The sequence below is a fragment of the Falco naumanni genome, chromosome 8 (assembly GCF_017639655.2).
Source record: "Falco naumanni isolate bFalNau1 chromosome 8, bFalNau1.pat, whole genome shotgun sequence".
Taxonomy (NCBI): domain Eukaryota; kingdom Metazoa; phylum Chordata; class Aves; order Falconiformes; family Falconidae; genus Falco; species Falco naumanni.
The window spans coordinates 21,984,826-22,012,143 of NC_054061.1; the positions used below are offsets into that span (position 1 = coordinate 21,984,826).

General features: G+C 39.8%; 1 protein-coding gene across 1 annotated transcript; it reads right to left on the bottom strand.

The window, feature by feature from the left end:
• Positions 1-9,350: 9,350 nt before the first annotated feature.
• DAPL1 (death associated protein like 1) lies at positions 9,351-18,145 on the bottom strand. Its single transcript, XM_040604607.1, has 4 exons — positions 18,008-18,145; positions 13,739-13,826; positions 11,175-11,238; positions 9,351-9,624 (listed from the first exon to the last, which is right to left on the bottom strand). Exons 1-4 carry the CDS (start codon positions 18,063-18,065, stop codon positions 9,505-9,507), a joined length of 330 nt encoding a protein of 109 aa, XP_040460541.1. The 5' UTR covers positions 18,066-18,145; the 3' UTR covers positions 9,351-9,504.
• Between the last annotated feature and the right edge of the window lie 9,173 nt (positions 18,146-27,318).

Sequence of the window (27,318 nt, forward strand, 5' to 3'; positions counted from 1 at the left end):
TTTATGAACCCAGAAGTTTTGAAATAGCATTTGCAGTCAGTTAGGTTTAGGTCCTGCTGTTCCACAGGAAAGCTCAGAATCAAAGAATTTTTAATTAGGGCTTGATTTTACTGATTACCTACTCATCTCAGAAGAGCGATGCTTTTGATACTAACAACATAAAGACTTTTGCTCTCATCAGTAGCTTACTTTTGGGAAGAATTTGGTCCACAGCTGGTTTTCTACTTTTAACTGTTCTGCCCTCTGCTCTTTCCACTCATTTGTTCAGACGATTTGTCCATTCCTTGCAACTGAAATTCTTCAGCTCTTCCTTTTCTTTCTTCTCACAAAGGTTATGGCTGTCCTCAGAGAGTCTCACACTTATCGTGGAAGCTTCTAGTAGTTTTAAATCTCTCACACACACACATACCCCCCCAAAAAAACACCCACAAAAAAAACCCCACAACCAACCAAGAACCTCAGACCAAGCTGAAATGCCATGGCAGCAGTGTGCACTGTAATGCTGGGGACTAGGGAAATAAGACAGCAGACCTCCCACTTTTTCTGCTCGGCTTCAGTGTTGTTTATGTTGGCTTGGGCTTCTCATCTTAACCTCCTATTTCCATTCTTGGTGTTGGAGGGCTCCTTCAAAGAAGATAATTTTGTAAATTTTAGGAGCTTCCTTTCAATGTAGCTGCTTTTATCCTGTCAGATTCATTCTCATGCAAAATAACAATTTGGTAGAATAGTCTTGATTTACTGATTTCAAGAAAACAGCTTCTTCTAAACTAGTAGAATCAACACCACCATATATTCAATAGCTTTGTGACTGTTGGATTTGCAGGTATCTAAGAAGCTGTGAGTTCTGATTTATTTTTGTTTGTAAAAGTAGCATTCATGATGTCTATCCAGTATGCAGTTATCTGATGTCTCAGTGTGCTTTTGTTTGTTTCTTGGCTACCCATTTTCAACTAGTAGTATTCCTCTCGGTTGATTTTACTTGAGATGAACTGACTGGGTTTTAAGCTAGTGGGGAAAGAGAGGGAGGGGAACAAGTAGGTAGGCAGGCAGGGATTGTACATGGGCCTGTCTTCCCTATGAAACCAGGCTGGAAGTTGGTCACATGGCTTTACAGGGCAGAACAAGAGTGAAGCTCAATATCAGGTCACAAACAACACCTATGTCAAACTACTTTATGATCACTACATGCACCAGCTTAGTTGCATGTTGCTGTCCAGAACATGCAACATGCATGTTCTGGACAGAGCCCTCAGTAATTTCACTGATAGCACATCAGAACTTACCATATTTGTGATGTTTAATCTCTTATGATACTTGTTTCTCAACAGCTCCCATAGGTGTAGATGCTACTTTGTAAAAGTGTTAATAGGATAAATAGTAAAAAATAAGTCAGTGATAGCAACTAAAATATTCCAAATGCTATTACTTTTTTTGCAATTGCTTCCATTAATAATTTGTTCCCTGTCCTCTTTTCCATCCACTGTTTTCCAGCTTAATTTCAATTATTGTCCTTTCCTATGCTTCCATTCTGTCCACCTATTCCCAAATCCTTCCACTATGTACTTCTAAAAAAAATTACCAGAAACTGACATCTGTGTAAGGTCTGGTCTTGCAGACAGCATCTTAGTGAATTTGGCACTGGCATGTGCTGTTCTCTTGTCTGTCAGGATAGGGAGGTAAGACAACAAATAAGAAATTGCTGTTCTAAAGTGAAAGTGAAGGGGGCAGGGAGTTACTATACCTGAATAATTTTCTGTTTAAGTCTTGCTTTTTAGGCAGAATCCACATAGCTTCATCACACAAGAGCAGATGCTACTTAGAAAAGAAAGAAAAACCTCTCCTGCCTCGCTACAGAAGTCAGACTGACAATGAATTATAATTAATCTTATAATAATAAGTGGTGCAAAGGGAAAGTTTTGGGTTTCTTTGGGGTTTTCTTGTCTTTTTTTATCATTTGCTTTTTTGTTTGTTTGTTTTTGTTTACTTAGCATAGGCATCAATTCAGAAAATGGACTTTTGAAAATGGAAAAAAAAGTTTTCAGGTCATAGAGTTTATGAGGAGCTTACTGCACATGAAATATATGCTGAAACCTATGGTAAAATCATAGAATATGGGGGACACATGCTTTATATGTGAAGAACTACTAGTAGTATTTGTCTGGAAATGAATCCCTGTGTGGAAAATACTGAACAAAGTAGTAGTTTCAAGGGAAAAAAATATCTTGATTTGTAGGAAATAATGCCTTATAACACCTTATACTTCGGTAATCTGCAGGATGTAACCAAAAAAATATTTAAACAAATAGCCAATTAATGTCTTGAAAAGCTGGAAGCACTAAAACCACCTATCTGATGACATCAGTCATGAAAGTAAAGAGAGGTGTGCTTATGGCTAGTAATTTATGCTGTTTCACTAGTATATTTTTTCCTTCATACTTCTGCAGCAATAGGTCTGACATACGGTATTAATTTATGTTTCTGAAGATTCTGTTGGGAAAGACTGTATCAAAAAAGATCTAATGGAACTGTCCGGTTACGACAGTTCAGCTCTGTAAGCACACTGTTGAAAATATGAATGCTACTGAGGTCCGTCTCAGGAACAAGGACATTTTTTCCCCACCAAGCTGGAACCAAAGCATAGTGAAAACGACTCTCTTTCACATTTTTGTTACAAATATTAGGAACTGATCTTTAAAATAAGAATTTGTTTTTAATCAGTGAGCCAGTAAAGCAAAACACTCTGTGCCTCACGGGCAGCATTTGAGGTCGCAATGCATACACCAGGCTACTGAAAGGTTGTACATGAGCAGGGGAAAATACCAGAGGTGAGTAGTCCTTCTTGCTCCTTTTGAAAAGAAAAGTAAGGTTGATTAAAAAAAAAAAAAAAAAAAAAAAATAAAAAAAAAAAAAGAAAAAGAAAATCCTGAGTTCATTATCATTCTACCATCCCCACTAGCTTCAACCTTAAGGGTCTTCGATTTGCGAAGTGTGAGCTTACTGGTTTAGAACAGCAGATGCATGCAGTATGTCCAATTTTGACAGCCAAATTCCTAAATTCCTTACAGCTATGGTTTGCAGGGCTTTGGGACACTGTGCCACCCTCTTGTACCCACTCCCCAACCCCCCCTTTTTTTTTCTTGTTATTCATTATGACTCAAGATAACAAGGCCAATTTTAGGCTGCTACTAAAGGACCAGGCAGCTAGAGTTCTCAACATAATTGGAGAGCTCTTTGTAATGTATTTTAAAGTACTGTCTTGAGAAACCTCAGAAGACTTCTGTATAGAAGAGTTCAAATGCATATACACTGTGGACAAGCAATTATATGCCTACCCATCTTTGACTGGCATCTGTGAACAGCTCCAACAAGAGCATCTCATTCTAAATTTGGCTTTTTGACTTGTTTTACTTTTTAAGGCTGAGAGCTACAGAATAAACCAAGTTAAAATTTTTCAGTTTCAGCTATTTTTTTAATAGATTATCTTGCTTTTAATTATTTTTGCCATTTCTTGATAGCAACATATAACAAATATTTCAGGCTAGTGTAGCTTGAAGATAGCTCATTTTTCTTAACTCTGAAAAACCACACCAAATATGGAAAACTTAAACTAGAAGGAATTTAATGAAGTTATGAACAATGAAAATAGAAGGTTGGATTTAAACTTTAAAGTCAATCTTCATTTTAGCAACTGTTCTATTTCAGTATACAGTAAATGCATATTGTGCAACTAAAATGATAGGTATTATATAAAACATTTTTTATAATAGCTTAGGGAAAGTCTCAATCATTCCTTTATGTAAAAATTAACCATTCTGAATTTACTTCTGAATTAATCACCAGAAGTAAACCCAAAATACAGAAGAAAAATATCGAGTATAAGTGAAGTCAGTTTCAGAAATTTCATCCCTTTATACAGAACTGTTGAATATGAAATGCTATATCCAATATTTCAGTGTTCCCTGTTTCATGAAGCAATGAATCTGTTCTAAAGTGACAACACTTAGAAACGTAATACAAAAGCATCTACACAACCAGCACATCTTAATTACGCATGTAAATTTACCTGATACCAATATAGTATGCACGCCACCCTATTCCTTAACCTGTGCTTCATTTGTAATCGAGTACAGCTGTGAACAGAGGATGCAGGAGGGATAAGGAATCAGATACTATTTGTTGCCGTCAACTTATGCCCTTTGTATCTTTAAACTTCTAGGGAGGCACATACTCTATGAAATACCAAATGGTAATTTCATAAACTAACCTATTATTTTTTCTTTGAAATTTTTTCAGCAAACTAAAATATGCCTCCTTGTAAGAAAATAGCTGTTTCCTGAGGCTAGCTCAGCTGGCACAACCTGAATAAGCTGTAGGCACACAGCACCCCCTTGTGGCAAGAACAGTATACACAGAATAATTAAATTTCTTGAGCTACTCTTGATATGATTCAAACCTCTATAAAACCTTAAGTGTTAGCAAACAACTGGAGAGTCAGCAATACTCAGACTTCAGAATTGTAATAATCTTTTCAATTGAAGAGTGAACTAAATATTAATAGCCTGTTATAAATGAAGTCCCAGCCTGAAATTTCTGTTAATAAAATAATCTAAAAATTTTTCATTAAAATTCAGCAGAAGTGGAATAATGGCCAGGAGTAGGATCCATGGCCAGGTTTGACAAGAATAATAAGCATGCTATTATGTTGACTCATTGTTCTCTGCATGGTTTTGCTGAATAAAGGGAAAACTATGACTGGTTTCACCAGGGAAGTCAAAGTGCTTTTAGAGTTTACGGTAGCTGAGCAAGACTGAAAACAGAGAACATGCCTCGTTCAATAACACATTCTGCAGAATGCTGGCACAGCAGCAGCCCTGCAGCTGCCTGTGGGGAGGAGAAGCAACGGTCAGACAATGCTATAGGCCTGGAAGGCAAAACAAATGGAACCCTGGCATCTGCAAAGCGTCCCATGACACCTACCTCTTTAAAAAGCTTTAACTCACAAGTGGTCCAAAAGCGTGAAGCGCACATTCCTCCAGCTAAACTGATCAGCTTCAAACCTCTGTCCTGCTCACGCTGAGGAGAGGGTTGCCTAGAAAGCGCAGGGAAGGAACAGATGCAATGGCAGCACGTTAGAACAGGGGTCCTCAAGGACAGTGAGGTTTTCAAGGGCAAGAGGTGCTTTACTGAGAACCTGTTATGAGACTTATGCACAACAGGGACAATTGCAATGTGAGTTATCACAGATGACACTGGTTACACCAAGGAATTTTTTTTCATTCTAGAAATATACTCCTCTACCACTGAAACTAAAGAGGAGCTCAGTGAATGCTTGGGCTTCTGTGTGTACCAGTTATGAAAACTTTCAGGTTTTGTATACAAGAGAGAGGTTACTGTGCTTGAAATGGTTTGCAAATCTGCACATGCTACTTAGAGAGGAACAGGCTGAACACAGTTACGTCTTGGAAGGGATAGAGGCTTTAAAGAACTGTTAATATTTATTATTTATTAAATTAATGTTATATTAATATAATATTACTATATATTATACAACAAATTTTTATAAAAGGTATATAAATATATGATAAATTAATTATTATTTATTACAATTACATCTTCAATTATTGTTCTTTTTTATTGTAACTTCCCAGACTTGCCATATGTGATTTCTTCACCATTTCATCTGCTGCAGTTTCACGCTAGAGTCAGAGATCGCATATTCTTAATTCAGACCTTGGTCTGCACACTTAATAGCATGTACTATAGTTCATTCCAGACCAATTCAAAGTTGCACACTGCCAAATTCCCAAATAGCTCTGTCAAGCACCACCCAACCCGGCAGTGTCACATGCTTGAAGGCAGAGACCCTTCCTTGCCCAAGAGGAAATGCATCCCTGCAGAGAAGTCCAGTGAAACATGTGTCTTACTCAGGTCGTCAAACAGAATGTGTAGCACCATCAAGTTTACCAGTATGGCTGTGTCTATGAAAATGCTGAAACGAAGATCATCAGAAGAAATAATTTCCTGAAGCCATGCCATTCTTGTTTAATGCCCACATCATTCATAGTAGTAACCCTCAAGAAGCCTGAAAATAGGCTTGCTGCAAGGTTTTGATTTTTCTAGACAACCAGCTGTATTTGTTTCTTATGGTTTGAATTTAGCTGTAGTTCCTGTTCAAACAGTGAAGCAAAGTACTAAATTAAGACTTGAAGTAAATAAAACAAACTCTCTTAAACAGAAGACAACTGATTCACCACAGCATCATCAATGATAGTGCAAACACAAACTGAACTGACACACAGAAAGGAAGGCACAAACAGGATGAAAAACTAAGTTATCTGTTATCTATAAATTCAAAATACAGTTTTGGTTTCCTGTTTAGCTCTTGTTATTAAGAATATTACTATAAGCAGGACACCTTAGTAAACAAATAAACTAGAGAAAACAATGCAACTGCCAAAATACAACAGGTGAATAAAAGACTGACTTTTATTGAAAAAGGAGTGCTTTAATTATAGGATGTTTTTAATTATAAAATACATTTAAGCAAAAGAGTTGTTTGTTCTCTATACAAATCTTTCAGATTCCCTCCAAAGAGTAGTAAGTGCTACTGACTCAAAAAGCAAGTATGAAACGCTACCTGTAATACTACCACAGGGGACAACATCCTGCAGAAGCAGGAAATTAAATCAGTTGCCAGGATTTCTTGCTCTGCAAGGTATGTGTTACAGCTGCAGAGGAGCTTGAACCTGCTTTACATTTAGTAAAACCATGAAACCGAGTTTGTTAAAATTAGACCTCTTGTTAGGTCCTCTCTCTACACCTGAAAATTTTACACACACGTGGAATGCAGGAGATACTTTACATTAAAGCAGGCTTTCTGCTGGGCTGTACGGAACTACCAAGCTGTCACTCCAGGTATGTTCCATATGTATGCAGATCCCAGGCATTGCTGCAACGCAGGCACGGGTTCCCTTTTCCAGGAGGACTGATGCTTCTTAGAAGCATGTGCTGACCTATGCCATGTAACTCGCTGTTTGCTGACACAGTAGACACTACACCTCCAGAACGTGAATTACTGGAATGAACTCACTAGGTGTACACTGCACAGAGTAGTATACAGGACCTTTTGAACAGAACTATTGCATCCATAAGCAATGACTGTATGACTGCCTGATTTATGCCATGAAAGTGATTTCCTATAGCTACCTTCTACACTGAGCATGCCATCCCTACCCTGAACAAACTACTTTAAACAGTTTAAATACCATTCATTTAAAAAAACAAAACACCAGACTGCAAAATCAGATAAGGAACTAATAGAAGGAACCTTTGGTTTATTCACTGCCACCTGCAGCGACATTAATGTTACACCACAACATGGGTGTTCACACAACTGCTGTAATGAAACGCTGCAGTGACAGGTCAAATTGCCACCAAGCGATGTGCACATGGCTTGGACAGTTTCCAACCACTCTAGGGATGCAGGATAGAAACAAGGTATCTCCATTCCCACTGTATTTGACTAACTACTCACAGCAGGGCGCAGCTTACCACAGTTACCCATTTCTATAGTGTGCCAGGGTACAGTCCATCCCTTCCAGGCACCAGGAAAGGGTGTTCCAATAGCTTCTCCACTCAGGTGTATGTTCAGCACAGGCTGGCCGGAACAATCGCGTGTCTAGTTAAGCCTAGCATCCAGGGGAAGGCTGGGTATGACTCAGGAAAAGACAATCCTTTGAATGATCAAGATTTTACTAATATTCTAATATTAATGTATTTATGTCAGAGTACATGGTGCTATTTTTGGCCTTGAAAGCATGAGTAATCATTTCACACATGATGGACAGCTTTAACTCAAATCATATTTCATCATTTACATTCATATAGATATTAATTTATATACAGTCAACCTGGGGAGTGTAAAGTGTGCTGTATATGACATAAAACCAGAACTAGCTGCTTTCCAAATCCCATACCTAAAACTTAAATATTCATGAAGTATATTGCTGCTGTTGTCCAGGACAGCAGTGACAATATTTTACAAGCAGCTACCAGTCAGTTAAGGAGATGTGGGAAAAAAATCAGCCTTCTTCATAGGAGCAGCACAATTTTAATTTTTCCTATTTATTCAAGGTGTAACCAAACTATTTATTGCACATACTACTAATCCCCACATTCTTGATCGTAATTTAATCTTTAATCAACATATACAGTTATTTAATTTTATGGATGGATGAAATGATAGAGATGTTCATGTTAAACGGTAACACTAATTCTGGGTAACCCACCTGGGATCCCTCTAAGAGGGAGTAGTTTCATATGTTTGTAATAGCTTTCCACTGTAGTCATGTAGAAGGCACACTATAGAAAGTAGCCTCGTTGACAATATAAACATTTTTAAGCAACACCTTTCATATTAAGTCTATTTGGACTCCTTGTCTACAAGTTTAGTAGCATATTCATCTGCAGTCACTACCTTAAAAAAACCAACACACCCAAAAACCTGAAACACCCCACAAAACAGTCCCAGAATTAGATTCAGAGCAAGAAGCCAGCTGAGCTACCCAACTAGCCGCAGTAGGAGGGTATTATTCTCTGGACTGGGTGGGACCATCTATTTACATTGTCTTTTGCTGGCAGTATGAGCAGGCAAGGCTCAAGGATACTTCCTGTATTTGTCTTACAATTGCTCCTCCCCATTATTAAGCTTGATCCCTCAAAGATCCTACTACTACTAGTCCGTGCTCAGCCTCACTTCCCATTCTACCAACCTTGAGCACTATATTCAAATCACCAATTCTCTGCACCTTGACTCCTCCCTCACACCGGCCCTCTCATCCCAGACGTTCCACACCAAGTCAGGTACTTCCTTCACTCACCCTCCCCAGCCCAAAAGAGGTTCAAACAAGCAAACAAACGATTTCACTTTGTTCTTCCTACTGTCTGGATCCCAGCAGAGGACTCTCTGTAGAGGAGCTGTACTTCCTTATAGAAAGAAATACAAGAAAACAAAAAACATTCCCACTGCATGGAAATCTTTCCCAGGACTTTCTGAAGTTTCTTATTATGAAGAAGCCTAAGGCATACATTCAGCATGGAACACCTACACCTAAATTAAAACAAAAACCCATGCCTTTCAGTTGTGACCTGCTTTCTTAGGATCACGTTCACTTCAGCTTTGTCATCATTAAATAAAAAAACATTAAAAAAAAAAAAGAGGGCTGACTGTTTCCAGTACTTCAGTCAAAATTCACACAGTAAGCAAAGCTGTTTAGGAGTTCTTGGCATTGAGTAATTACACTAGTAAAACCAGGTTAGACAGAAGCCATAGTATTTTAATAAATCCTGAGTACATTTAGTAAATCTCCTTGTATTTTATTGTCAGTTACAGAAATACAGTAAGATACAAGGCACACAGCTTTTGATCATTTTACCACAGTATGCTAAGTGCTATCCAGAACAGAAACTCATTTTTAAGTAAACATGAGTATTTTATTACATATCTTAACATTTCCGTGGCTGTTGAATAATGTACATTCTTTTAGGCAGTATGAACTTCTCCAGGGCAGGCTGTGGCTTTTGGTGAGCCACTTGTAATGCTGCTGCATTAATTTTGTGGCTCATCTGTAACATTAAAGGAGGGGAAATAAGTTGTGATAGGATACAGCTTTTCTGCTATTCTCTTCCTAAATTCCATCATATAAAAATAGTTTAAAAACAGTAGTAAAACCTAACCCCCTAAAAGTTCAAATGATCAAGACCTAAAACCCACAGTGACTCTGTACATTTAATTACAATTTCTGTTTTCAAAGTGGTATTAGCCTGATTACCTTCAGTGAACCATTGATTCCCCCCCGGCCCTCCCTTTTTTAGTAGTTCATAGAATGAGCTGTCAAGAAAAGGAAAGCAGAGCAAACAATCGGTATGCCACAGTTAACAGCAGGTTGCTTCAAATACTTATTCTCCCAGATTCAAATAATCATCATTACAGCATCTAAATAGCACTTTCTAATCTACTGAGGATGCTTCACATATGAGATTTTGGAAACTAACAGGAGAAGGAAATGGTAGGTCAGAACCGAGGAGATGGGGACAAGTGGAAGAGAAACGGGATAAGTTGTACCTGCTCTCCTTTACAAACAAGCCTAAGCAGAAATTCGAGATCTACATACTAAAGCTATAAACACATGTGTTAATAAAATCTTATGTTGAAATGATGCAACTGATGTTTTACCAAGCTCTATGGAAGAGGAACTCCTGTATGCTTCAGAATCTAAAGACTGCAAGTGTATGAAAAATAGATGAGATCTTCACATTAGCATGAAAATTAAAAAGCTGCTTGTTAAATCAGCTCTAGCACAGTACAGGTGTAAGAGTACATCAACAGCCTAGCAAGAGATACTGGACAACAGTTACAAGCATAACGATGAACAGAAGGGTCTATCAACAGTTTTGTAACACAGAATTTTAAATGATCTTGTAGTGTTTCCAGGTGAGAAGTCAAGAAGATACCTGACTAATGCCAGGCCTCAGGTGAAACAGCTGCATTTGCGCCATCAGTGGAACGTGCTGTGCCTGTTGTCTCGGGGATCACTTAAAGCTGTTCGACATTAGCTTACCATCTCAGTATCCACGGCACACTTGCTAGTGACACTGCCCACCTCCTTCAAGAAGCTATCTTTTCACTTCTCTAAGTTGGACCCTTACAGAAGGTAAAGCTATTTCCACAGTAGGATAAAGAACTGACAGCTAGGTTTCGTTCTGGCTTGTAATCCCAGCTCTGCCACAAACTTACTATGTCACTGGTAGTTGTTCCCCACATTCCAATAAATAAAAGCCAATATGTCACTTTAAAAAAAGGGCACATCTTACTATCTTGCTGTACTTTAACAGGTACACATAACTACCCTGGGGCTACCTAGTGTTAAATAGGAATGGAATCAAACACCACAGAATAAGGAAGCAAGGCTAGTTACTTTTCAGCTATCTAGCATTTTAGCAACTACCACTAAAGAAAGAGATTACCTTAATAATATTTAGTGGTAGGTGACAAACCTACAAATGTCAGATGACAGCAGTTTAAAGAATATGCACTTTTTGATTTTTTTTTTTTATGGTTAGCTTTATGGAGAAGCCCTGATAAATATGCATCTTGTTCTTCCAGACATACTTACTTTGCTTAGCACTCCTGCTAGCAAGACACTCATGTTCCGAGTTTTTGAAAAACTGGCAATAGCACTATATAGGAAAAGAAAAAAAAAATTAGCATTTCCATCTCACAGACACACTTGCCACTTTCATTTTCCAGACAATACAAAACATTTTGTAATAGAAATTCAGGTTTTGGAGCTAAATCCTTTAATCACATTAAAAAACATATGACACTAAGAAAAGGTATGCTACCTCAGAATAGAACAATGCAAAAATCTGTGTTGCAGGCTGTTTATTTAGATATACAAAAAAGCACATATAAAATATCCTTAAATATCTCAAAAGGGATTTTTTTTTTTTTTTTTGCACGCTGTGGAGCAGCTTCACAGAACCTGAGCACTGATATTAGAGCTACAAAATTTGCCTTTGTAATTTTCTTGATTCTGATCTCGACCCACAAAAAAAATGGGAGTCTCTGCTTTCGGGGAGCATCTCTCTTGACAGAAGCAATTTGTCAAGCAAGAACTTTTTGTGCAAGATTATCTCATGAACATCTTCATATTCCAGTGAATAACAGCCATGCTACCAGTATTCCACAAATAAACTGTGGATATCAAATAATTTAGTTCAGCAACAGGAAGAATCGTGGATTGCACATTCTTCTGATGATACCATTATTTGCAGTGACACCTCTGTATCTTAAAATGGAGTTGGAAAAAATCCTTATTACCCTTACACATGGAACCAGGTACCTTAAATGTGACTCTTGAAAAAGTAGATAGTGCTTCCATTAAGTTAATGATTCTGTGGAACAGGCAAAACACATTTCCTACTGAAATTTCAATGTACTAGTCGATACAACTTGCCACACTGACAAATGTAAGTTACTCAAGGTCTGTTTATGTGGTCAGATAACTATGACTATGGAAGACAGCAGCAAAGTTACACCCAAATAACTGGCAATCAATGAAAAGAAAAACCTTCTAACTCCAGAAAAACACATGCAACACACATAAGTTATTAAAGAACAACAACAAAAACCCAAGAACACCCCAAACTTTGAATAGTTTCTGTTAACTAGTGAGTTTGTCAGAAAACTGTCAGGCAGAGATCTAGTTACTAACGTGATACATTACATTCTATTATGCCATGTATTACACAGCAACTTCAGTAACTTTGTTACTTTCAACACTGACAAGAGGGATAAAGGCACTAAACGCACAGGAGTTACAATGCTGAGTGGAATTTCAGATGCGCCTCCTCACAGTACTTCAGTCATCACATTTTGTCTTATCCCCACAAGTCTCAAGTCTCTTCTATGAAGTCTTTTTCCTATAAGTCTTCAGCAGGAAGCATCTAGCTCACTGGTAAAGGCAAGTGACACAGCAAGATATGTACCAATTTTAACTGACAATCGGCTAAAATTCGGGCTTCCCGTTTCCTCACAAATACCCTATTCACCATATGGAGGAGAACATGTACACTACTTCTTTGCTGAGCAAGGTCACAGCTATCAGGACACAGCAGATTTGTTCCAAGAGCAAATCACCGGATCAGGCTCCTTTGAACAAAATTTTGTTACAGCAGTTATGACAGGTGTGAGGTACTCTGCAATAACTATGCAGTTCTAGATAGGCCCCCCAAAAATTGCAGGCTCTTAAAGGGAACTTTTTGTGCAAAAAAGAAGGTATGTGGTGAGATAAGAGCATCTGAACTCAGTGGCCACTGAGAAAGTTTAGAATTGCAATAGAAGCAAACACCTGAGTGTTTAAATCCTATTTATGCACTGTGTTCCATTTAGGATTTGGACTGTAATGCAATCTGAGGAACACCACAAGTCATTAGATGTTTACCCTCTTATCCTTATATTGGTCAACTTAACTTTTTGTTATGTGATATCTAAGAAAAGTGCATATATTTTAGAAAAACAGTCTTAATTTGAAAAAGCTGCGAAGAAAATACCTGTTTTGATGACCACTTCAACCAACTTCACTTCACTGCTACCTTATTCAAAAGTAGAAGCATGCTTTCACTTTGGGGCAAAATAGCTTGAGTAACATTATGAAGTAAAAAACAGAAAAAGCCAAATTAGATTTCAGATTGAAATGGGAGATATAGCCTATATAGGAGACAGTAGTCTCTGCGGGGAGCAGGGCAGGTGGGAAGGTGCGAGTTTAAATTCAGAATTAGGACAGCCTAAAATTAATTTTTATTTAATTGGAACTGTTTGACCATTACTTTATGAGGTACAGGTAGGCAACACATTTTAATTTCTGTTCCATAACACATGGTGATAGAGAAGGGATTCAGCCTTTGTCTTTCACGGCAAGGCACTGCCCTTAGGGTTGGGGTTTTTTTTTTTGGGGGGGGGGGGGGACGGTGGGGTGTTTTTTTCCTTTGTGGTTGGTTGGTTGGTTTTTTTTAAAGTCAATTATTATCTCAAAGTTGACTTTTATCTATAAATTGCACAAATTATTTTAAGAATGCAACTCTCGAGAGATTGAGTTCTCTTTGCTTTCAACCTTCGGCCCAATACCTATGAACTTTAACTACGGGGCAGGGGGGAACAAGCCCTGCAGTGGAATACCTTGTTTTGTCTTTTCCTGGAAGTTTAGTATTTTTCTCAACAGGTCCATTTTCTTGCTTTTTAGAAACTCTCATACCTCCGGCTTTGACTGCAAGAAGAAAACGCAATTTATGTAAAAGCGTGTCTACAGAATTACATACTACATCATGGACACTTAGAGAAGGAAAAAATACACCCCAGATAATCGTTGACAAGAAATCATCTTTCAATATTTGACTCCATGCTTCACTTCTAAACACACACATACAAAGAAATAAGACCCAACAAAGACTTTGAACTTCTATGTCATGGCATACTCAAATGAACTTCCAAATCCTATAATCAAGATGTCAGAGTGGGTTTGGTAACTGATAACTATATTAAATCTTAACACCTTAGTATGTTAATACGCATTCTTCCCCCCTAAATCTCAGATGTAATAGTTTCCATTTAAAATTAAAAAAAAACCAAACCAAACAAGCCTCTACACACTTTCACATTTTTTAACAATGCCACTATCAGCAATAAAGGTTTCATCATAGAATCATTTAGGCTGGAAAAGCCTAAAAGAGCGACACTGCCAAGTCTACCACTAAACCATGTCCCATGGATGGGTGCAACTGTCCTATTGGTGATCAGCTTTGATTATTATAATTATAACCTTCAGAACTGGCTTAGCTTTAAGCTTTCATCATGTGCTTTTTAGTCAATGTCCTGACAGCAGAAAGTATATTGTATTTGAGCCCTTTTCCACGTTCTTTTGAGAGCTGCACTGTTCTGTGGGAAAGATCTGATGCTAGCAGAACACAAATTATGATCTTCACAGACAAATTCATTACATAAGGTATTCTAGAATAAACCTAATAATGCAGATAAGAACCAGCCGCATACTTATCTTGTACTTGTGTCCCAACATGTTTAATTATATTTTGTTAAGATATCTGTCAATCACAAAACCAATTAGCACTAATTAAGCTACAGACAACCTAACAATAACAGTTTAAGTTCTGAGACATGTCAGAAAATTCAGTTCTGAACAAAGAACATATAAAGTTATCTAAAACATCTTGTTAAAAGAAATACTTTCTTCATTAGGGTACTTTAAGTTTCAAAATTGTGGGAGTAAGAAAGAATAAACTTGGTATGCATTTCTCAGTTTGAAGAAGTTGTGTTGCCTTACAGCAAGGTTCTTACTCTTATCATGAATAATCAAGACTGGAGTTTTCAAGCTCAAATATTTGGGGGCAGAAGTGAATAGCGAACAGAGAAAAAAGTTTAAAGAATTGCTCCATTAAATAGCATGAGACATGTATTTGGCCATTTCAGGGAAGCTGATGCGTCCATCTGTAAGCAACTCCCATTTTCTACCAAATCTGACTACTCACCTTGTACCTCCTGGTTGCAGGTTTAGTTTAACAAATAAGAATTCTCCTTCAGACATATCCAAAGCAGCCTTACAGTGCTGGATTTCTGCAACATCTAGACTTGGATTTTCTTTTCAAAATTACATACATACAGTTAATTACACTGCTGTATAAGCAGCAAATGAATCCCCTAGCCACCTTACAGCTGCAAATACAGACAAATACAGCTGCAAATACAGACTAAATAGACTAAACTGAATTATTCTGGGAGTCTACCTGCAAAATGAAAAGTCTCCTCTGAAATGGAAGTGTCAACCATTTCCAATTATCTACGAGTAAAGAGAACCAAGATTCTAAATACCCTCAGCTCACAAGGTGTGAAACCCTTGTCTTTGAATGCGAGAGATAACATGAGAGGCATCTTTAGGTAAGAATGAGAAAAAAGAAAGAAAGAAATAAAGGGGGGAAAAAAGACACAAACCACAAAAACTCATGGAATATTTCAAGGTCTTAGACTGATGTTTTCTTGACATCATGCTCCCTCTATAAAACATTCATCAAAACACCAATGCTAATTATCCCAAGAATTCTTCTACAGCTTGTTAGGTGCTTAGATTTTTTGGCTTCTTAAGAGTCAAACTGCAAGTGGGAACTCAGCTAAAAGTTTGGATGTAGATAAAAAAAACATAACTGAACCTGGATCCATGACTTTTGGTTTGGGACCTTCACTAAGCACACATGTGCAGGATTGGTGATTTCTAGATGCAAGTGTTTTTTATGTTTTTTAATTTAGCAGGGTGAAGAGATCCAGATGCACAGGGAAGCAAAAACGTTTTAACACTATGAAGCTTTAGAAAAAGCACAAGGGAGTGGTGGGGGGGGAGTGTTGGGGGGGGGAGTGTTGGGGGGGGGGGGAAGAGGAGAGAGATACCCCAAATGGGAATAGATATTTAAACATTTAAGTGGACAATCAGGAATCGTATCTACTTTCAACAAGCCCACAGAAGAAATTTATTTATAATGATTAGAAATAATGCAAACTTATCTCAATCTTTCCACTGTCCTGAAAACAGCTGCTATTAGCAGCGGTCAAACCTGCTCATACACATCCATGGCAGTGTAAGAGTTAAACATCGATGCTCCTGGAAGGCACCAGAAAAATGTTTTGCAAATTGCCTTGAAATAAAGCAAGCAAGACAGATGTCAAAATTTCAGTACAGAGTTCAATGCTGGGATTTTGGTAAGTGCCCTGTAAGCCATGTAATTGAACAGTTGAGAACTAAGGGCCAAAATCTTTACTAACTTCCATATTTAAACCACCATATATTTTTAAAGAAAGAAGGAAGGAGGATCACCCCCCTTCTTCCCTCCCCTCCAAAAAACACCAACCAACCAACCACCAAACAACCAAATAAACCAAAACCCAAACGTAAAACAAAGGCACTGAGCTCTCCTGAGTCCCTAGGTCACTTGTGAATACTGTGGTCAGAATAAAGGTGCCCATCTTCAACCCACTTTGTCCACCAAGTGCACAACTGAAACTACTTATTCCTGCCACCCCACTCCTCTGCCAGAGACCTCCACTACAGGGCCAGATAAGCCTTACCAAGACACAGTTTACTGTCATGCAAATTAAGAAAACCCAGTACCCACACTAGGTCACTGCAGTGGTTTAAAGGCCCTTTCAGGTGCAATTCACCTGTCCCTGCCACACAGTGACGCAAAAATCCAGGTAAGGACTAGAGACAAGCAAAGGTGAAAAAACTACTTCACATACTTCACAAATTCACGTAAAAGCATGCTCAAAAAAAAAAAAAAATTATACTTTCAAGAAAGCCAACCAGATTTTAGAGGTATGATGAGACATGTAAATTATGCCTTGTGCTCCTGAGGCTCCTAATGAACCTGGGGGACAACACCCCCGAACCGGCTTGGACTAGGCAGCAGCTGCACAGCAGCTCCGCAGGCGCAGCATATGGCAGCTCTGCATGCGCACCTGGTACGGGCGGGAGGGAAACCAAGTACCGCCGCTAGCTGTGAGCTCTGAGCCACCAGCTCCACACCGCCGACAGACAGGCAAGCACAGCAGCTGGTTACTCTCTGTATGCCTTTATAAACTCTCCAACAAACCTAGACACGCATTTAAATACTAAGGATCACATCCTTACGATGTAGAGCAGTGGTTAGCGTAGAGCAGTGCTGGGTGCTCGTCAGCCTGGACTCAAAGGCATGCTTTACTCAGGTAAAGAACTCCAAGAGAGCGCAGGGTGGGAAAGTTTTTCATGTTAGGACAGGAGGTGAGGAAGACTGCAACAGTAAAAATAAAAGGAAAAAAATTAATTAGAACACTGATGCCTAATTCTTTCCCTACTGGTAACGCATTTCTGATTAAGACAGCAGCAGAACCTCACACCACCCCACTCTATCAGGCCCGAAGTCAAGTTTAAATTCAATGGCGCGGGTGCAGCGTGAGGCGCGGTGGCTCTGGCCGAGCACGACGCGCTCGTTTCCACGCCTACACCTGGGCGAGCGCAGGTCTCCCGGCCGCTCCAGCAGCTCTCCCCGCGGCAGGGCCGGCCCCCGGGAGCAGCCCCGCCGAGCCCCCGGCGCCGGCGCCGCCCCACGGTCCCTCAGGCCCGGCGCGGGGCGACGCAGGTGCCCGCGGGTGCGGGGACGCCGGCTGCGGCGGACCGGCCCGGTGACCCGGCGGGCGTCAGGCGCTACCAGGAGGCCGTGCTTGCGGAGGGCGGCGGATCGCGGCAGCCGCGCCCCCTCAGAGAGCCGCCGCCGCACGGCGGGGCAGCAGCCGGCTCCCCTCTGCCCGCCGCGGGCCCCGCGGCCGGGGGGGCGTCCTTTCCGCCGTCAGGACTGCGGCGGCAGCGCACGCCTCCCCGCGCCGGGAGCCTGGGGCGGCCTCAGCCCCTACCTGCGGGAGGGCACCGGCCCAGCGACGGGAACGGCGAAACGCGCTTTCTTCGCACCATGGCGGGCCGAGGGAGTCGCGGAGCAGCGCCCGGGCACGGCGGCGGGGCGTGGGCGCGGCTCCCGTGCGGGCGGTGGCAGAGGGGCGGTGGCTGAGGGGCGGTGGGCGGTGGCTGCGGGGCGGTGGCTGCGGGGCGGTGGCTGCGGGGCGGTGGCTGAGGGGCGGTGGGAGGTGGCTGCGGGGCGGTGGGAGGTGGCTGAGGGGCGGTGGCTGCGGGGCGGTGGGAGGTGGCTGCGGGGCGGTGGCTGCGGGGCGGTGGCTGCGGGGCGGTGGCTGCGGGGCGGTGGCAGAGGGGCGGTGACAGAGGGGCGGTGGCTGCGGGGCGGTGGCAGGCAGCCAAAGGGGTGTTGCGCTGCCTGCAGCAGCGGGCCGAGGAGCAGCGCTGAGAAACCGGGCTGCGGCGCTGCAGCGTGAGGGCATCGCGTCAGTCCGGCGAAAGGGAGGGAGTGACTGAGGGAGGACAGTCAACTACGCGAGGAGTTAGTGTCAGACTGACTGCTGTCCCGTCTCCCTCCATCACCTTAGGCAGCTCTCATCCAGGTCGCCCTGTCTTTATTCCTTTTTCTTTGTCATGATTGCTCATCATAAACTTCTTAAATTACTGCTGTAGACTTAAAGTTTTCTTCAGCCTACTTTATTTTCTATGGTATTTCACTTAGAATTTTTCTCACTTGTCAAGTTTTTTATTGCTTTCAGAATAGTATTGTTGCTCTTGTTGATTTGTTAGATTTTTTAGCTGAGTTTCCTACAGAATCCAAACTTACACATTCAGCTCGTGTGTTTTGATGTACTCCTTCCTGTTACTGAGAACTTTTGACACCCCCCTCGGCTGCTCTGGGCCACATTTGACAAAGGACTAGAGACTGCAGATACAGTTCAGTGCTCTAAACTTGGTGAAAATCCATTTCTGGTAGAGAGGTACCTCAGCTGCTACTACTGCAGCTGATGGAAGGACTCTAGCAGGAGTTCACCCCCTGGCAGACAGCAGAGAATCTCAGTGCTTCAGGACATCTCATCCAGAGTGCACATCCCCTCAGAACCAGAGCCAGTCACTCGGGCTGTGTATTCCATGGAAACACGCCCTAACATGTATGCAGGTCAAGGAAAAGTCTGGTTTAGTCAGTGCAGTTAACGCTGACTTAAGTGGTACAGAAAGAAAATTTCATTTATTATACCAGGTATCATATTACAGCATCTGTGTTCTTGCTAAGCGATAATATGTGTTTCATATGTATGTGTTTCACTCTGCTGTTCAGCTGCACCTGCTAAGTGCTTCTAATGAAAATAGTGAAGTTAGTGTAAAGTTGGGTGTGACCTTGTATCCTGACTGAAGAAACCATTCTCTTCGGGGACAGCACCAGGTCATCAGTTTCTGTGGGAGTTTTTGAGTGGTGCTGCAGCAGAACTTGGCTTTAACTGTCAATGACACAAAGTTCAACTATGAGTCTGTGGTCCAAATTGTAAGTCTGATGTCTAATATAACAGTTGTGAACAACCCCCATACTGATGTGTGGATGTATGTGACTGTGCATTTGTCTGCTAGGTTTCCATGACCAGTGTCTGGGGAGAAAGCCTCTAAATTCTTTTTGCTCTCCAAGGGAAGGCTTGAAGGCTTTATGTTCCACCGATCAGGAGATGCACAAATATTTGAGGGAAAACTTTACCCTTACAGCTGATCCTTATTTGTTGGGAGAAGCCATAGTGAAATACAGAAGCTTTACAAAGATGACAGGAGATTATTTTTTTAGTCAATTTTCTCCCCAGTTTTATGCAAGCCATTTAGCAGTAAGGCTACAGCTAGACCTTTTAAGAATTATGTGGTGATTTTTTATTTCAAGCAAAAGACTGTAGAACTTGATTTAGTGAGGTAAATCTTACCCTCTTCAATCATGAATAACTGCTTGAGATAGAATTAAAATGTTGACACTCACATGCCTTTTTTAAAAAAAAAATACCCATGACTTGAACATATGTTTGTTTTACACAACAAAGGCAATTAAAAAAAAATTTTTTTACTATCCATTTTTAAGCCTTGATGTATCATCATGACCAATTTGTCTTCTGTTCATTGCATGCTAACACAAGCCCTAGTTTATTGTCAGTTATCAAAATGATCCTCCCTTCCATTTTTCCTAAGAACCTGCTAAAAAACTGAAAACATTAAAAATACCTCGCAGTACCTCCTTCTGCATTATTTTATGATTTTACATCTCCTATTACTACTGCATTACTGATACAATTTACATTAGAAGATCTTTCTCTTGAAGAGTTATTCTGCTCCTGCTGCCTATAGGTTAGTGAAATTGCATTTTTGTTTAAGATGCAATAACTTACATGTTAATGAACTAGCGTGTCATAAATACAGCAGGGAAATGGCAGGAACAGTAAAGGCAGAAGTTCCAAGAAAGGGCATGAACAAAGCTGCTGGGTGAAGCCACATTAATATTGTAAAAATAGGTTTTCCAAATCCCTTGGAGAATGAAGGCTGAACTTTGCCATCTTAAACAAGACATTTGGAAGATCAAGTTAGTTTATTATAAAAGAAATCACCCAGTTGACTTGGAAACAAGCTGGTAACAGACTAGTCATTGCTCATCCATTGTCTAGGGTGGTGGTCTCCCAAGTGAGGTGTGTGCAGCCCTGGGTTGTGTAGGACTGATCTGCTGGTGTGCATAAAAGATAATTTTAGAACTTCTATTTATTCTATTTTTAAAAAATTATGCTTTACTAGTATTTAATATACAACTTGACACTGATTCCCTCACTTGGTCTGTATGTGAGAGGACCCTGTGCCATGGATGGGAACAATGTCTCCTGGAGGCAGGGCAGCTGTTCACAGTGCAGAGGTGTTCACAGCAGTGCCCTTGTTTGTGTGCCCACTTTCGGTGGATTGTGATGTATTGCAGTTTGTGTCTGCCTGGTCGAGTGGATTTATGGATTATATTATCTAGGTGTCACTAAAATAACGCTTGCAAAATGATCAAGTGGTCAAAAAGATTCCTGCAAAGAATCCACAGGTTGAAGACGATGATGCAAGCACAAGTGAACAACAAGAAAATGGCAGAGCTGACACTTCATCTACTCCTAGTACGAGCTCATCAGCCACGTTACACAGTAAAAGCAGTGATGATCTAATGAGATCTGAGGAGAAATCAGCCAAAAAAATTTTAAATTATCAAAAAGCTGAAATATGGATTTACATCTGCTATCAGTAATGAAGAACCTCATCCTAATTGTGTGTTGTACCCTGATATAATAGCTAATGATAGTATAAGGACCTCAGTTAGTGAAACATTTAGAAATGAAGCATCCAGAAAATAAAGATAAACCTCTAGAGCTTTTCAGTGATTTTTTTGAAAGTCATGTTATACACAAGCACATACATAATTTCACTAAAAACTGTAAATCTTTAAAAGCCTTTTTGAGGTTTCTTACTGTCGTGGTTTAACCCCAGCTGGCAACTAAGCCCACACACTCACTCTCCCTGTGGTGGGATGGGGGAGAGGATGGAAAGAGTAACAGAAGACTCATGGGCTGAGATAAAAGGCAGTTTAATAGGTAAAGCAAAAGCTACAGACACAAGCAGAGCAAAACAAGGAAGTCATTCACCACTTCCCATCGGCAGGCTGGTATTCAGCCATCTCCAGGGCAGCAGTGTAACGGTGACTTGGGAAGGCAAACACCATCACTTTGAACATCCCCACCCCCCTTTCCTGCTTCTTCCCACAGCTTTATATGCTGAGCCATGATGTCATACAGTATGGAATATCCTGCTAAAGAAAATGTATTTTGAATTAAGAAATTTAGAGTGCTGAAGCTGCTAAGTGGCAGAACCAGGCCTCGTCCCTTGTATAGCCCTAATCCAAGGCTGGTTTAAAACTTAGTCAAGTTAATCAGTGGGAGAACAGGGAAACAACAGATGATCAATTTGTGTACACAGGTGCATAGGATAGAGATCCAAATTACAGCTTTGTCTACAACAGCTTATTCTTGTACTCTAGATCCAGTAATTAAAAGAACTCCACTTTGTATACGGGCTATAGCAACTGCTGCCAAGTTAGTGGAAAGAACATGGGCTACTGTCCTGGGACCCTCGCAACAATATGTGTACCCCATGAAGTAGAAATACTTTTGAAACAATATGCAGAAAAAAGCGCTTTCTCCACAAAAGGCACATAGATATGAAGTAGTGCTTTTACCTGCAGACAATGTGAAACTTGAAAGACGTAATAACCTTCATCCAGCTACCTTAATACCACTGCCTACAGAGGGAGAAAAAGATGGTCACAATTGTGAACAAGTGGGAACCACAACGAGTAAGCCGTGAGACGATTTAACAGATCAACCTTTAGATAATCCAGATTCAAGTCTTTTTACAGATGAACCATCACACTATGAAGATGGCTGGCACTGTACTGGATATGCAGTTACCACAAAAAATAAAGTTTTATTGGCTGGACCTTTATCTCCCAATCTAGGCGCACAAGGTGGAGAAATTGTTGCTCTCACTGAGGCTGCAAAATATGCACTTGGACCACGAGTTAACCTTTACACGGATTCTCAGTATGAATTTGGAGTTTGTCATGCTACAGGTGCTATGGAAGAAGCGTGGGTTTCTTACCTCCTCAGGTAAGACCATAGCACAGAGAACTTTAATTAAAGAATTGTTAGAGGCCATCCAACTGCCCACAGAATCGGCAGTGATTTATGTAAAGGCTTATACTAACCCCTGAGACAGTACATCTCAAGGAAATGCTTTGGCTGATCACAGGCTTCAGTTAAAGGCTTCAGTTAGAAATTTTCCAGCACTGGATGGCACAAGCAGTTTTTTCCTGTGTGATTTTACATAATTTCCTATATAGAGTTCATTGCAATTATTTTCCTTCTTAAATAAGAAACCAACAACTTAGTGACAGAGTGTTAATGAAATATGGTACATTCGGTTTAACTACTATTGACAATGAGGACATGTGAACAGCTAGCGTCTTTTCTTAAACTGCTTTTATTGCCTCCTATCAATATCAAGGTAGCATGGCTGATGGAAAGCCCTGCAAAAGCTGGAGAGAACTACACACTGGAAACAACAAAGGACCTAGTTTCAAAGGTAGCATTCATCAATGATTTTTCTTACTATGCATGAAACTTGTTCTGTCATTAATGCCTAATTCTAAAATAACCCTACTGTGAACTGTTACTCAGTAGGATTTTCTGAATCCTCTTTTTATCATTTTTATCATCCCAGAGTTCTGGTAGTTAATCCTGTTTGGAAATAGCATTGTCCAAAATAAATGTCCTATGTAGGAATAGGAAAAGAAAAAAAAAAAAAAAGGAAAAAAGAAATATGTAGGAATAGCATCACCCAAGATGAATGTCTGATTATAATAATCTTACAATGAAATACAAAAACTGGAAGTAGATACAGCTAACCTGGAATTATTTAATTGATAAACTTCTTTATGGTTTTATTTTCAGTATTTAAAATTAAAAATTCCATTAAGGAATTACCTTTTAACGTTTACCATCTGTGTTGTGAACCATGTTGCAGATGAAAAAATCTTCACCATAATTTTAGGCATTTTCTTGAATCTGTCAGTGATTATGATCTTTTGTATTAGGATAATGGTATCTTCAGTGCCTAGGCATTATGCAAGATGATGGGCAGGTAGAGTAGAACGTAGTTCCTACTCCATTCTTACTTTGTCTCTAACCAGCCAAGTCAAGAAAGGTGTGTGTGTGTGTGCATTCACATACCTGTGCATGCATGTGTGCTGGGAAGGGAGAACAGAAAGCAATGTTAGAGTACTACCAACACTGGTTATTTTATTGTGTTGCAATACTTGGTGGCTTAAAAAGACAGCTATGAAAGCACTGCTCACAGTACCTGACTCATGCAAGAATAACCCCTGCTGGAGTCAGAGAGTAAAATCTACTTGTATTGTGATGAGACTGTGTTAATTTTATCTGCAAACAGTTGCTGAAGCCATAATATGTAATGCCAAAGAGATTTTTCTAGAACACTGTAAACGTGTTCTGCTTTGCTGTGCCAAAGCATTGCATCACAAAAAGATGAGCTCTTTTAGAGTCTGGAAGCAAAACATGAAAGAAGAAAAAATCATTAGTCTCATGATTTATTTGGGATGATTGTCTTATTCTTGGCTCTCAACAATTAAAAACAAAAGGAGAGAGAGAATGTAAAAATAGGATGTGATTAAGTGGAATCAAAAGAAGGGGGAAATAAAGTAGAAATAGTAGAAGAGAACACAGAATAAGAAACCATCAGGGATTTACGGCACAGCAGCTACCTTATGGTTGACTACAGTTGGCTTGGATTTTTAGAGCAAAAAAAAGTCAAAGGGCATCCAGTCCAAACCAGGTCTATTTGATATTTTAATTCTGTATGTATCAGTCAGGAAACAGCTTTGAAATGCAGCAATTTCCTCCCTAGGAAAGCAACATACTCTGCAAATATTAAAGTCAATATTTGTGTCTCTGCCAATAAGTATTTAGCTTGAAATGGATGATGACAGTTTTGACTGGGGAAAGAAATTCTTTCAGGTAAAACGATCTGAAGTAGAGATAACAAAAGAAACTTTTTTCTGAAGTATTTTTTCAGAAGTAAGGGGTTTTCATACTAATGTTACTCTGCCTCAGCAGAGAGATGTTGATTCTTTTTTTTATTTCCGTGAACTTGGGTATGGTACCCTCCTCATATCAGGGGTGAATGATTTGGGAGCTTTTCCTCCCAAGTAAAGATAATACAGAATTTATTTTCTCTGCATCTGACAACAGCAATGACAAATGAACTGAAGTCAGTGTCTCCTTACACTGGTTAGGTATCAGAAGTTTCTTTTTGCATGCTACTCACTTTTAGGTATTGTCCACAAGTTTCAGTCCTAGAAGTTGAAGCATGCAATTGCAAACCTATTAAATCCTTGTATCATTCCTTTTCCCAGCAGCAGTATAGTTCTCAGGCAGACATGACTTACATATTTCATTATGACATATTGGAAAGTTGTGGGGGTGATTCCCATCCATGGTGCTTTAATTTCAAATTTAAGCCCCATTAGATCTTACCTACTCAGATCAGGTGCAACCCTCACTGGTGGATGGATACTTCTTGTAAATAGCTGTTACTTTAATGGGTTGACACAGCCTATTTTACTTTTTTGGGAGTGGACCTAGAATTCACTTAGGAAAATGAGGTGTCTTGGAGATGCTGCTGGGTCTGCCAGCAGGGTAAGGAAGAAGTAGATGTGAATAAAAGTAAGAGTGAGAAAATTAAAACAAATAAAGCATGGAGAGCAGAAGAATCTGCAAAACCCATGTGAGCCTGCTTACCTTGCTGCAGCTTGCAACTCCTGCGTGAGGTTCAGTGTTCAAACTCTTCTCCGTTACTCTGTTCCCTCAGTACCCTCAATTCAAACTTGGTGTTTGGCAGTTGAACTGCTGTGACTCTTTTGATACTGTGCCACCTAATAATTATGTATTTTGGCTTCATGTTTCTGCTTAAAATACTAGCTGTGTTAGTGAGGTAACCATCTCTACCCATTGTCTACAAGCATACTTCAGTATCAAAACCTCTATAAAACTGATCCAAAGAAGGCAATTCTGATCAGGTTTAGATTTGTATCTGTTGGTTTGAATGTTTAAGCTTGGATTTTCAGAAAGTTATCTAAAAGGCAACTCCTTCATTGCCTTTAAAATCCAGACTTCAGTTCATGTAGTAAGAGTCAGTGCTTTCAATGCTAAAACCAGAGCAGCAAACCCAGCCATTGGCACATGCTAAATTAGTCCAATGATATGGAAATCTAAGTGCAAAAATGAAAACCATTGTGCAATCTGATAATGAGTGTGTATCATGAAATATATGGAATGTTTTTTACGGTAGAGATTGGAGAGGTGATGGTTCATAACTTACTGCATAAAGCAGTCATGGTATACAGATATGGTGTGCTGCCTAAAGCATCAATAATTAAAAAGTTTATTGTCATTGTACATCTGTTTCAGAAATTCTTGTGAAAAGCATGGGAACTCGGTTTAAACATGAAATATGGTAAGTCAATGTTGTGGATTTCTTACGATATTAAATATAATCCACCCTCTTTCTCTTTACTTCAATACTTCTGTCACCTGTTATATATTTAAACCAGTAGCTGTTGTGAGTGGAAATCATATCTGCATACTACTTATCAGGGTACCTTGTTCTTGACTGGTAGCCCTCGGCATTATTAAAAAACTGGAACATCAGCACAGATTTGTAAATCCTGGTTTTATTTAATACTTTAATTTATTTATCCTTTCTTCTGTTGGAAATTATTAAACTGGTTTGTCTGGGTGGGAGAAATGAGAGAGAATCATTCTTCTGTGACCATGGGATAGTGCTGTTGAAATCTCTTCCTTTTCCTGCCATTCTCAGTCCTATTTCCATTGAAGTCCTGATCACATGAAAATCAGACTTCAGAGATGTTAATCTGATGCTGGAATGGATTTCTTTTGATGGTAATGGTCTGTGAATTACTGAATTAGGAATGGAATTTGTGTTGTAATGGTTCTATGTATTTTTAGAATGTGGTTTGGGTTTTTTTTTTTTTTTTTTTTTTTTTTTTTTTTTTTTTTTATAATGGAGGCAGATGTGGGAAAGCCTGAGGGCAGACATAGAATTTTAAATGTGATAAAGAGACAGTAGTCATAGGAGATTTTTTTTGAGTGGTGCTCCCAGTGCTCTGGAACTCTTTCACCTTTCATGATAATTCCTCCCTTAGAATCTACATTCTAGAGGCAAGTTATTACCTGATTGCAAAGTTTGAAAAGTCACTTGGCAGGATCAAGAATCAACACGTTTCCAAGCAGACTGTCTGCTTGCTCTAATCTAGCTATTAGCATAATTATACACCAGGCATAGTCCACATCTAAAACAAGCCCTTCAGCACACAGGCATATGGAGTATCTTCCTCATGTGTCATGTTTTAATTCATATCTCTGTGTTGTTAAATCTATTGCTCGTGACTCTGCAGTATTTTCCCTTATCCACCTTATCTCCAGTATTGCTTGTTTTCAAGTGCCAGAATTACTAATTTGTGGCTAGTGATACAAACTGATACTGGTTTTACATCTGGTAATTAAAAGGTAAAATACTATTGCTCTTTTCTTAAGCTCAGTTACAGATAGGCAATATATTTTTTTGGTTGAGTCAATATAGCTATTTTTAGAAGCTGCAGGAGCATGGTGGAGACAACAAATATTTTGGTACAGGT